Source organism: Tenebrio molitor, chromosome 7 (assembly GCF_963966145.1).
Source record: "Tenebrio molitor chromosome 7, icTenMoli1.1, whole genome shotgun sequence".
NCBI classification, from domain to species: Eukaryota; Metazoa; Arthropoda; class Insecta; order Coleoptera; family Tenebrionidae; genus Tenebrio; species Tenebrio molitor.
The window spans coordinates 4703667-4717179 of NC_091052.1; the positions used below are offsets into that span (position 1 = coordinate 4703667).

The window sequence follows — 13513 nt, forward strand, 5'->3', positions numbered from 1 at the left end:
ATAAATAAGTATGTAACAAAAGTTTGTAACTAAAATATTTTTAATTCTGTAACGTGATTCTGCAAATAAAATGAAGAAACAAAAAAAAAATCGATTTAAATCATAATTAAATTATTATTAACCCTTTTTTTAATAGAAAACAGAGAAATAAAAAAATACACTGGTTTATAAATAAGAATTGAGTAATTAGAGGAATAGTGGAAGTACAAACGATCTTTTTTTTCTATAAATAAAAGGTAAAGATAAAAATATAATAATAATGCATTAGCATTTTAATTTCTGTTCAGCAATATTTTTCATTTTTGTTCCATTTATGTTAAATACATTGAAATCGGAATTAGCAAATAATAATAAAACACTCGTAAATAAATAATATTTTATTGCCAGCCGTTAATCAGAAGAATCCCAATCAATAACAATCACATTTTACACGTCGTAACAGTTTTATGGGATACAAAATGCATGATTATTTTGTAACATTGTGCACATGTTTGTCTTGTTGTCGCCAGCGTTTAGAAACACCACTGTCATGTTTCTCAAGCGGGCATAAACGTTCTCGTCTCTTGTTGCGTCGTTGAAGTCTCCTGAAGAAGTGTGCCCGGAGCCGAAATCTCTTGTTCCGTCTCCCCGTCGGCAGCATCCAGAGAGGCACGGTGACTGGCCATCTGGGTAGGCAAGCACGTGGGGACCTTCATCTGCCGGTCAATGCAAGCGCGCTCTTCCGCGGCTTGGCCTCGCGCTCCGAGGCTGTACTTAGATATATAACTCGGTGCGGGCCACACGCCCCTCATCCGTCTTTCAACCATCCAACACTGCCACATAGTGCAAAGTTTTCCTAACACGGAATCCACAGTCAACATGAAATTTGTAAGTGACCAGTGTTCATTAATTTCAAGTGCGAGTGACCAGTGCCATCTTTCACTATCAGTGCCTTAACATTTATTAATCCCATTAACACGTGAATTATTAATGTCAATGACAATGAAGTCTAATTGGGTTAGTGGCAGCATTTCACCTCATACGGTTCTACACACTGTCGGATTTTATCTACTGAGAAAAATTAAGATTGAATAATTAGGTACTCTTTTTCGATTGTCGTACAAGAGAAAACGCTAATGGTTTGTGTTGATTTGTAAATTACTTTTCGGAGCAAAGAGATTAAATTGCTGACAAGTTCAAATGCTTCGTAATAGGTGTTGATACGTGCAAAAACACAGTGTTCAATAATCTACATTTAAAATGTCTGAAAATGATGTGTGATACGCGGCGATACTAATTACTTTCTCTTAATCGTAAAAGTGGCTCATTTTAATTGTTAATTTCTAATGAAATTCTTTGCTTAAAATAATTTAAATTGCAAAAATTTAATCTCCTGTAAACACTTTTACTTTTTTAAAAAACGTAAACACAAACATAACCACACATTTTGACGTTTATAGTTGAACAATCAGAATTGAAAATATTTATTCGGATAATCAATAACTTATGAATAATGTAAAATTATTTTGGATGGGAGGTGAAAACACAACGACGAAATCTGTGGCACAGAAGCCAAAAATGTCAAGGTTTTATTTTTCAAAAAGAATTTGTTACAAACAGTGTCACCAACGAAATTGTTTTCAATTTATATTTAATGATAATCGATCAAAATAATGTTTGCATTTTGACATAACGTATATTTAATTTCTTGTTGCCACATAAAGAGGCTTCGGTGTCAACGTGCATAAATTTCTTCGTATCGCAGAGGCAGATCGTGCTTGTATTATGTTTAATGCGGTTTATGGATTCTGACATATCTAATCCCATTAGCGTCAGCAGTTATTAAGTCGGTGTCTGGGTACTGTTTCCTGTTATAAATAGTGAAATACTCTGCAATTACGACAAGTCTAATAACACAGTTACATGATTTAAAGAAACAATTTCGAAAAATGCCGCCAATTTATGACTGCAAATGAGATAGTGGTTAAAGGGGCTGGATACCTGGAAGCCAACTTCATTCACGGCCCCTCCCTCGATGAAGACAATTGTAAGAAATTCATGTATCACGAATCCGACAACGACTGCTCCGGGTACACAGCGTGAAAGCAAAAAATTTTCGAATGGAATACAGACCGTGAACCTTGAAAGTCACGTCGGTGATAACGTAACTGTGTCACAACTGTCAAAAATGCCATTTCCGAACTGGACTAATCAAGGACAGACATTATCCAGTCTCCTGTTTTTGTTTATTATTTACGCGGGGAGAACACGAAAGCTTGTTGAAGAAAGTTATCATGATTTAATGGCTTTTTTACGGTGGTCATTCGACTGACTTATCGACTCGCAAATTACAAACAGTGTCGTATTGTTCTTGATGATATGCTTATGTGATGACCACGATGCAATCTGATCCGTGAAAAACTCTCTCAATTAAAACAGAAGTAGCTACAGCATTTCTCCAAACACCTGAAGAGTAGTTTCCAGTTTAATACAAGAGAGCATCATGGTCCGGTGCACTAATTGACAATGGACTTTCACTAACCAGACGGACAGGAAAAATCAAAATAACGTTGGATTTAGACAATAACAGATTAATAACAGGAGACAGCCGTGGGTCGATTGGTTAATAGATAATTAACATGTAAGAAATTATCGATAAATGTGGTCGATTGGAATAATCTGCATTTATATTACTGGATTGAATGCTCTACTTAACTCAAAACTGTAAAAGGGAAAAATTGTCGAAAACACTGTGTGACACCCGCTATAATTAATTAGTGAAAAATGGTGTTCAGCAGGTATGTAGTGTGTAAACATTGTGGAGCACATAAGGCGTTGGGTAATTGGAAAGCAGTTATTTTGAAGTGAATTCTACTGTAACGGAAATTTTTTGTGGGTTTGATTTTTAAAATTTGTGTTCATCGAGCATGTCCATACACGCGAGTGGTGTACTACATTACATAAGCCATTTAATATGTGGTAATTTGTCGACACGTGATTGTCATCGACATCGGCTCACAAGAATATTGAAGATTTACACAAAGTGTAAAAAATTTTGTAAGACAACAGAGTCCGGAACATTTTGCAACAGGCGTTTTGAAAGCTCCATAAACATGCCTCCATGATTGTTACTACTTTCAAGTCATGGTTCGTGCAAGAGCAAACGCGATCGAACATATTATTATCAATGAATTAACGATCGACGTTCTACTTTGATTTTTACAAAACTGAAAAACGACTCGAAATTTCGAAAACCAATCGACTGTAGACTTCTTCGAATCAATCGGCGACTTTCATAGTTGACACACAATTTCGTCATGTGCCGAAATCAAAACTATAGTGAAAACGTGACAGATGGTTAAAGAAAGCGATGATGGTACCGCTGAAATTTTTATTTCAATAATATATCGCATTGAACTCGTTTGATAAAACTGGATCCGTGTGTGTTTAGGTCAGCTTCAGCATCCATCACTAAAATCTGATTTTCACTTAATCTGCACAAATTATCTAGGGCCATAAATACGGTGTTGTGTTCACCGACAATGCACGTCTTATTAGATAGCCGCAACGCATGCGACGTTACGTAACGCAAGTGTCGTACTTCGCTTAAGGACCGTTATTGGACATGCGATCAACCTTATCTCCTTGACGGTTTCTTGTCTTTAATGAACATTTAGTACGGTTAGCCTCACTTATCGACTGCTCAGTTGCATAATCCCCGATAACGGCAAGGAGAAACCGTGAAGGATCAACTAATACGATTAACACAGTTAATTGATTCTGATTGTTTTGTCGAATCGTCGCCAGATAGCTGAGACTGATCGTCTAAACTTTTTCTCAATTTCCTGAAGGACTAATTTGTCTGACTCCGTTGGCAGATATAATTGCTGTGACTTGTATAAGACGTGACAATTAGCACGTTTGACGAATAATTAATTTAATTAATGGAATTGCCTCAACAATGCGAAGAAAGGCCGGATTTTGTTTGAGGAAACGGAAACGGAGTGTAGTCAAGGTGCTTTCGGTTGCGAAATCAGACAGACAGCACACCCACAGTGCTGCGATCCCGACTTATCCAACACTGGACCTTGACCGCAGCTTTTGTGCAGCGTGCGATAACTGTCATCCGGTTGTCGCTGAATCAAGCCCGGACCTGCCTTTTGCCAGCCACTGAAGAAAAGTCCAGCACGCGTGTCCGTAAACTCTACAATCAAATTCGTTTTTCCTGTGCCGTTACTTAACGCACATATTATCACCGAAGCGGCAACTTTCCTTAAATTGATAAAAATGAAAAAATTGCTGTTATTGTATTGTCCGCGATTCGATACGAAAGTATTTGCAGTAATTGTCTCCGGTACTTTTTCTTGTAAAATTACCATATTACTACTTTGTGTTTCAGTAGATGTTGCGTAACTGTTGGATCGCGTGCCAATCCATACTGATAGATATTCAATCGCGATCGATGTACAGATTTACATAATCGACGGTACTCCTGCAAGGCCGCGACTCCTCACGCAATTCCTCTTTTGTTGATTGGTAAGATCTGTGCGAACGCCACACCTCGGCGATAATTTGAACCGGTTAAGTGATGTAAACAACACGTAATCCTGGGCGTCCTGGCGAAAGCTCGCCGCCTTGAAAGTCAAGGTCGCGGAAAAGGACGCGTCTCAGCCTTATTCGGCAACCCGATCGAAATTTCAGCATCTAATCGTCCACTTCGATCGCCGTTTGTAATTTAACAAGAATGCGTCTAGTCGACGCAAACAGAGCGTATCTCGCACGAAATCCGTTGCTAAATTCGTTGTTTCAACAGCAGACGCATATGAATGTGCACGATTCCAATTGGACGTATTTTTTTCTGACCAGGAAATATCTTAATTTCGAACGGTTAGCACCGGCCTTACGTAATGCAATTAACAACAATGCTTAATTTTGGCACGTAGACTACCGCCAAGTCGATTCATACGAATGAGTTTCACTGTTACGTGAGGGATTTGCACAATGTCACTGTTGGCAACACTGATAGTGCATTTCAGCAATCATATGCAGGTCTCGCGTGCGTGCATTTCAAATGCAACAGATCGGGGTCAGTAGGATAAGAAAATGCAATTCGTTATTCGGACGTGAGGAGAAACGGGTCTCTCGCCGGGCGCATCCACCATTTTTAAGACCAGGCTGTATTTAATTTTTTTTCAAAAATGTCTCGATGTAGATCAAGCTCAACGGTTATTTTGTCATCGTGGTTAGTAAAACAGTTGAAGATTTCACCCCGCAGCTGTACGAACACGTCCGTCGTCGGCTTTCCTTTTAATTTTTTAAATGTGATCGAACATCGATTAATGTTTTTAAGTCCATCTATCTGCTAGAAAACAAAAGCAAAAGAAAAAGTGGTTGAGAAACTAGTTTATGCACATCTGCTACTCGTCAGAGCTCTACTTTGGAGCTTCTTTTATATAAAAATGATGTCTTCATGTCGACTTGTGCGTTGTGTTGTTTATGAGATAAATCTGGTTTTTCATAATTTTTAATAAAGAATCACTTTTTCTTGTCTTGTGCAACGAGTGTAACATGCTATTTTTTCTACTTCGGCTTCATTAATTTATTTTTTTTTAATATAAAATTATTATCTAGTGACTTTTATTTTAATGGAATTGGGTTGGTATTGACGAAGCAATGTCAATTCATTGAAAATTAAATTTTAAATGGTCTCCCAGATGTTGTTACAATAATAATCTACCTACTTAATAGTTTATTTTGATCCAAAACATGGATTCAGGTTCAAATGACATCACATTTAACACTGAAATTTACTTTCAATACCAACCCCAAATTCAATTATCACTAGAAACGATGATCTTCGTGAAACTGTTTTTGGAGTCACAAAATGTTCATTGTGCGAAGTAGAAAAATTAAGATAGAGTATACAAAGAATCTGATAGGCCCACGAGAAATTCCCTAAAGCCCATCCACCCCTGAACGTTTTGCAACGATTCGAAAGTAGAGCGAAACCTGAGGTTACAATATGAGGTTAAATGTTAACTGCTATTAAACTCCAGTATTTATTGCTCTCGTAATGCCTGAAAAGAGTTCCGGTATTTAATTGGGAGTGTCTCCGGGTCTCACCCTTCTCACTCTCGCTCCATTCCAGGCCATCTTAGTGTTCTCCGTCTGTTTCCTGGCCGTGGTTCGAGGCCAGTTCTTCGGAGGTTTCGAGTCGCTGGGAGGATTCAGCGGCGGTCTGGACTCTCCCCTGCAGTCGGCGAGAGATCCCAGACAAAACCCGGGTCCCGTAGTTTTCCCCCCTGCTCCCCCAGACAACGGCGAGACCAGCGGCGTCGTCGTCGGAGCTTCAGGATACGGCTTCGTCCCACCAAGCCAGAGTAAGAATCGTGCTTTTTTCGTGCGCACCATTTAACACCAATTGCGCTCGATTCATAGCATGAGAACTCGGTACGATGGCTCATTTAAGACACTTAAGTTGCCGCAATCACGACCATTTATCGCCACGACCATTGGCTTTCCCATTATTTATCATCACAAAGCTGGAGGTTGCGTCGGTGTAACGCAGTCGGAGGGCCCCAGACTGACCGGTGATAAAATCACGACGAATTGTGAAGGATTGTGCACATTTCTGTGGGTGTGGAATGTCGGTGCAATAAGTTGCAACGCGACCATCAGAAATGATCGGTGCTTGCACTAATGAAAATCATTTCGAACGAAGGTGAAAATCAGTCAAGCGATAAAGCTCGACTTCGATTCAATTCGTCCAGAGTTTGCAAACATTTTTCGCCACCAGACAGACAATCAGGTGTTTCATTCGTTAATGAAAATTTATGGCTTATTTAGAGAATAATCCGTTTAGATATGCATTAATAACGCTAATTAAGACACATGTTACAAAACGACAATGTTTCACAAGTAGTTGTCATCTGACAGACTCATTTCAGCCAGATAATTAACTCTCCCATTTTTCGTAGTAGCAGTTCACAGCACAGACATGGTTAATTATGTAATACGCCATACATGTCATTCTACTAAATTATCAATGCAGAATTACAAATTATCAGGGGAGACATCCCTTAATTTCAGATGCAGTTGGCCGAAAAGCTTTCTAGATAGTGTATTTTCCAAGGTACGTATGACCAACGCGGCAAACCTGTCATTTATATCTGGCAGCCCTTGAGATGACACAAATTTGAAAACTAGTCTCTTTAATGTAATTAATTATTCATTATATGCATTTCCTCGAGTGTTATTAATCCGACCTCACGGTAAAGGACGTCTCGAGCAAGGTTATGGTCGAATAAAAACAAATCTCTCGCGACTGACTTAACGAATTTTGTCTGGTTACATAATCGAAGTCGATTAAATTCGAAATTGTTTTTGACAAATTAAATGTTGAGGTACAGTGACCTGTCTGAAAAAATCCATTGTTTGTCCAAACGCGATACAACTTTCAATTTCGCACTGAAATAAAACTGTAGTTTATGACTTAGTTAGTTTATGAATTATGGGCCAGTCAAAGATTCGACGTTTTTACTGTTCGGAGTTTCTCCTCGGAAAATTTTTAAACTAGTCGAGATAAACAGAATGAGAGATCAATTCGTGACACGATTTATTCAACGTAATTACAGTTAATTACCAAATCGCTGCCTGCGAGAGTATTGTCTACACGTTTACCATATGCTGCGAGAAAATGATGGTTAAACGTGAAATCATGTTTAAAAAATAGCATTCAAGGTTAGCTTAATTCGCTTATAATTGTGGCGATTTTGTATTTTTTATGGAGGAAATCAGAGTTGGATGATTTTGCAAAACTTAACATTCCACGTGTACTCTGACAAGTATTAGAGAGTAATGCAGCCAAGGTTACAGTACCTCTTTTTTATATCCTTAACATTTTTTAGATTAAACAAATTTTTTGACGAGGCTAACTATACATTTTTTACAGGATTTAGTTCACAGTATTTCACCTTCTTTTGATCTCCACGTCTGCGCATCAGAGCTGCCATTGTAAAATATTTTCCGAAGAAACATCTCTTGTAAATATGTCTATACTTCTACCATTGTACAACATCTCCTATTTAATGATAATTTTTAGTTTGTAATTATTATTTAAGTGAGATTAAGTATTTAATTAATTTTAGTTGAACTTACTGCATTTGTCGACATGTGCAATATTATTTATTAAAGTTGTTTTACATAAATCCCTGGTTTCTTTTTTATTTTCACATACGGACCAATTCCATTTGGAATAAAATTATTAAGTAACAAAGGTGTGAAATGCAGCCAAAAAATAATTGTTTTTGCGATTATTTAGCAACGAGATACGAATTTTGAAATATTAAAATAATTAAGAGACTCATGCATGAAAGAGTTTCAAGAAACGGCTCCCTCATGTACTTGGAATGTTATTACTTAAGTAATATTCTGATTTGATTACTAATGGATTTAAGTGATTGTCCTCTACAAAAAAAATGTGAAAATGGCGCACAAATGCAAATATCTGTGTCAGCTGATTTTGAAAATCCTTCTTGTGGTGTGCTAACAAGTACCATTTCGTCAGACCGTTTCTTATTTAAATTGATCGCGTGGAGTACATAAAAGACTATTCTTTTACGTTATTACGTCAGCGAAGAAGTAACATAACTTTTGAGTGAGATATCATCTCTTATGCATGTGACCTTACGAAGGCTTCAACAGCTATCATCTTTCTTCCGGAATTCAAGTCTGCAAGTTCTTGTGGAGAAACTTTTCTCTGCTTTTAACGAGGTTAATGTTTCTCAAATGTATATCAAGTACATTGGTGATATGCAACTTATATAATTTTACGTCACGATGTTATTTAAATGAGTCACCTCGTATCAAATTAGTGCTGATAAATAAGTAGTACGGTAGATCTATGAAATGTTGCTTCAAGAGACCGGAAAGTTCTACAAAAATCAATCATTTGTGGACACCGTAAAAGCCAAAAGAATAAACCCTCCTAAAAATTGGTTACAAAAAAATCGTTGAAAAATCATCGAAAAGGGGTACCTCGAAGGGGTGAAACTCCCCCGAAAATTGGGCACATAAAAAGTCGTTGAAAAAGCCTCAAAATCCGATAAGAAATTGATCATTCTTAAATACCCAAATTTTGGGTCACTAATTTTGGTATAAGTTGTTCATTGCTGAGTATGTATGTAAAACAATAAACCTGGTGAAAACGAAAATGGCGTTAATTTTATTCTGTACTTTATTATAGCAAGATTTTCAAAAACCTTCAATAATAATTATAGAAAGAAGTGTCATGGTTATTCAACAGAAGATAATTAAATAGAAAACAGGTATCTAGGAATTGTTAATACTTCTGAAAAACATGTTTTAATTATTCTGTTAATTATTACATTCTGTTCTTTTCTTCTTGAAAAAAGTTTTCACTTTATAGAGTTGTAAGTGCGCATTGCAAGTTCATTAATTTCAAACTACAATTTCTTCAGAAATGTAATTTTTTAAATTTAATTTATTCCTTATTTTTTGTGACAACCAAAGACATTACTTTTTCGAAATTGCATTACAAATTACATTTATCATGAACATGCACTTTCACTGAAACTTAAAAACGATCTTTATTGCTTACTGTCTGCTATTTGCGACCATTACTAAATGGATTAAGACGCACGTGTACTCTTTAGTTCTTATACGCAAGACCAGTCATTCGTGACACCCGAAAAAAATCGTATTGGCCAATAGCTTCGACCTTAAAGGACGAGAAGTGTGAATTTTTTTACCAAGCAATTTACTTATTATTTGCGGATTTAGTTACTCCATCCGTGTTTCCAACAAACAATATGACAGTTTAACAAAAGTGCTAATGGGCTTAGTAACAGAAAACCTTGATCTGTAAATACACCGAACAGGAGCCGGAGTAAATTGACCCTCACCATCTGTATCCTGTTTAAAAACAAAAAAAAACATGGGTGGGTAATGACTCTTGAAATCTATTATTTACACTGCCACTGTTAAATCCGCTTTTCAACAAATGTCAAGCAATAAAATTGTATTTGTGTTGGGCTGCAGAGAAATTTGTTTTCGTCTCCATTTTTCCATAATAATACACTTAAAAACTTTCATTTTCTCATTCAACATTAGATCTGTAATTTTAAGGCAATTATTAGAAGAATAATTGGCTGCCATTTTTAAATTTTACTGGAGCGTATAATCTCGGCAATTTTCAAAGTCAAGTTATGTCATTGTTGCGTGACAGTTTGTGCATTGACAAAAAATGTACCCCGAATGTTGTGCCCGTAGGTAAATGGTTCAAAATCCGATTCCTTTTACATCGAACAATTAACATACCACACACATAAATCAAATCTTATCCAAAACGAGATCAAAAATAACTCAGGTGAACAGTAACGGTAACGTGTATTTTTTCAGAAATTTCTAGTTTGGTTGCGTACACTTATTCGCATTGTTTTTGGTTGGTCGTTAAATACGTCATAACAGGACACGGAGATAGATGTAATGAGTTGATAAAGCTCGAATCATTTGTAAGGTGATAGTGAATGTCTGCATTAGCATAACAAATGGTTTTGCTCGTTGGCCTGAAACGAGAAAGCATAATAGATGGCGCCAAAGAACACAGGTCCCAGATGTGATCAAGTCACATACAAGCTTGCGTATGCGCTGAAATACGTTCCTTTCGCGCTGAAACTTATTTATTTAGCGACCGGTGCTGCTAATGAGTCCTGCAAACATTTCCCATTTGTGTGGAAACCAAAATGAAATCGATTTAATCGAAGCGTCGATAGTTTCTTGCTTTGGTTAATGAAGGGCGTCACGATTGCGTCACTGGGCTTTGTGTACATTGTATTTCTGATTCGAAATAATAAGTTTACAGAGAGGCGGTTCGAGGTTAACGTGTAATCGACAATGACAATTATATGGTTATTGCTCATCGTTAAAATGATCTGTCTTTGTAATTTTGTTCAGCTGAAATCCTGAAGGTTGATGTGTACGTGACAGACGCAAGTTGTCTCTAGGAGACGTGGAAAGTACCCAGTCGCCTTGTTATTTTCCATTTATTGGTAAATTGGTGTTCGAACACCTTTTATATTAACTGACCCTCTTGGCTGTCAGATATAAATAGAATATGCTAAATTAATAACAAATCGAGCAAAAACGTATTGGGTGCAATGGAGTTTGATATTTTAAAAGCATAGAAGTGTGAAGAAAGTTGTCGATCTTGAATAATTTTCCATTGTTGGTGGGGCATCCAGACATCTTCAACCTATAGGTATCGATATGGATTTGTAACCTTCATATCATAATTAATAATCACCCATTTAAGTAATAACGAGTGTTCAAATAAATTTGTGGTCAAGCAGGCCATGATTTTCTTTCTCTTTTCCAAACGTAGATCGTCCTTTTAGTTGACAAATCCTTCAGATGCGTAACCTCAATTTGATCATACCTTTATTTGTTGTAATAAATGACAAATCGAAATTTTCGATTCATTTTATATTATTTCACTACCTGCTTCAAAGGTTTTTAAAATATGTATGTATTCCACTCTTTCGTCCTATACTTCCCATTTCACTAAACATTTGACAGTAGATGAAGCTTCGCGACACACGTTATATGAAATGTTATTTCTGGATCAAGGAAATTGGGTACATGAAGAAATCCTTGAAAAATATCCCTGGAAAGGTGTTAAAATCCTTCAAAAATGAAAATTTACCGAAAGAGCCTCAAAATCACATAAAAAACTCCATCATTCTCGGACACTCCAGCATAGCATTTCATATCTGAACCAGCCGGATTAAAAAACTTAAAAAACGCGTAAAAATGCTTAGAAATCAACAACAAAATTTTAGTTTCTTGAAATAATATTAGGAGTTTCAAAAACAGTGATTTTTGGTCACAAATTTTGGAACAAGTTGTCCGTCCAATGATAAATATGTGTGTAAATCAAATGAATATACCGGGTGGGGCATCGTATACGCGCACAGGAGAAATCGCGACTTCTAATTAAATAAAATTGTCGAAATTTTTCAGACTTACCTGGCTATTGGTAAGGTACATTTCATAATTTTTTGATAATTGTTCACTTACAAACAAAGCCAAAAAAAATTAAAATGTAAATTTCAACAAAAAAATCAAATTCTGATTTTTATACTAACCTACCCAGATTCACTTCCTATAATTATTTACGAAATCTACGGAAAAAATACCAATTAGATTTTGAATTAAACGCAGTTTTCCATTTCTACTTTCAAAATCATTTTTATTTATGACCTGCTACTTTTAATTGTCAATTTTATGGCAAAAAGGTTTAAAACGGTCGGCTATACCTTTGTTGGGAAATTATACCATTGTGCCGTAAATCACCCGCCTGGTTTACGTTTAAATAAAAAAGCGAATTATTTAGCTAACCAAGTCAAAATTTGTAATTGTGCCACCAGGGTTTGATGGGTTAGCAGATACAAATTCATTTAGTGTAAAAACTTTATAGGTAAATTAACAGTTAATTTCAGAAAACTAATAAAACTGTTACAGCCTTATTTATTAACAAAAAAATTTTTAAAAATTCTCAAATATACCTTATCAATAATTAGTCAGGTATATAAAATTTCGCCAATTTTATTTAATTAGAAGTCGCGATTTCTCGCGTGCGCGTATACGATGCCCCACCCGGTATTTATTTGTGACTGAAAAGGTTAATTAAAGAGCAATTATTATGACTCAGATTAATAGTTTAATTTTTTTTATTATACATTTAACAACAATAATAATTATAATTCTGTTTGACAATATAAGTACGTTCTACAATATGAAAAAAAAAAGAGACAAGGGAGGCCATTGAAAACAAAACTTCCGAAAACGTACTGCGTAGCTTTAACCACGTGTACTAACATCCGTGATGAAGAGAAACTTCAACAAAGTTGTGTATGGTAAACCCAAAACCTAGTCACAGTTGCCTTCAGTTGTCATGAATAATTCTCGAGTGAAAATAATGTTTTAAATAGAATTCCCATAAATGTCAAAATTGACAAATGACAGTTCATTAAGTTACGCTACACATTTTAAAAGTTTGTTTTCTATACCAGATCTTTATCTATTTTTTTGTTGATCATGCTGCGTAATTTAAACTGTTTGAATCAACAATAAATGATATTAGGTACGAGTATTTAGTGAAGATAAGAAATCACTTTTTAAAATCACTGAAGGATATTTGAAATCGCTACAGGAATTAAGATAAGTTAACACTTCATTGCAAAAAAAAATGAATGAATTCTTTAAAAAAATATATATAAAAAACCATCAAGAGCTATAGAACGTCCAGAACACATAAAAATAGTATGAGAAGGCGTAAAAATCTCCTAAAATTAATTATAAAATTTTTTATTCAAAAATAAATAAGAAAATACATATCCCAAAATCAAACGAAATAATTTTAAAAAATTGCTTCGCTACTTAAAATTTTCGATGGATACTGAACCTACGGACATGGACATTTTGTAGCACACTTCAAGTGGGGCAAAAAGTTAAT

General features: G+C 35.8%; 1 protein-coding gene across 3 annotated transcripts; it reads left to right on the forward strand.

Annotated features, from left to right (window-relative positions):
• The first annotated feature begins 707 nt into the window (after window positions 1–707).
• On the forward strand, window positions 708–8186 carry LOC138134938 (uncharacterized). 3 transcript variants are annotated; one of them, XM_069053541.1, is made up of 4 exons: window positions 708–867; window positions 6128–6359; window positions 7069–7111; window positions 7931–8186. In XM_069053541.1, exons 1-3 carry the CDS (start codon window positions 859–861, stop codon window positions 7092–7094), a joined length of 267 nt encoding a protein of 88 aa, XP_068909642.1. In that variant the 5' UTR covers window positions 708–858; the 3' UTR covers window positions 7095–7111; window positions 7931–8186. The 3 variants fall into 3 exon arrangements, with proteins under 3 accessions (XP_068909642.1, XP_068909641.1, XP_068909640.1); XM_069053540.1 differs by lacking the exon at window positions 7069–7111; XM_069053539.1 differs by lacking the exons at window positions 7069–7111; window positions 7931–8186 and having other exon boundaries at window positions 6128–7054.
• The last annotated feature ends 5327 nt before the right edge of the window (window positions 8187–13513 follow it).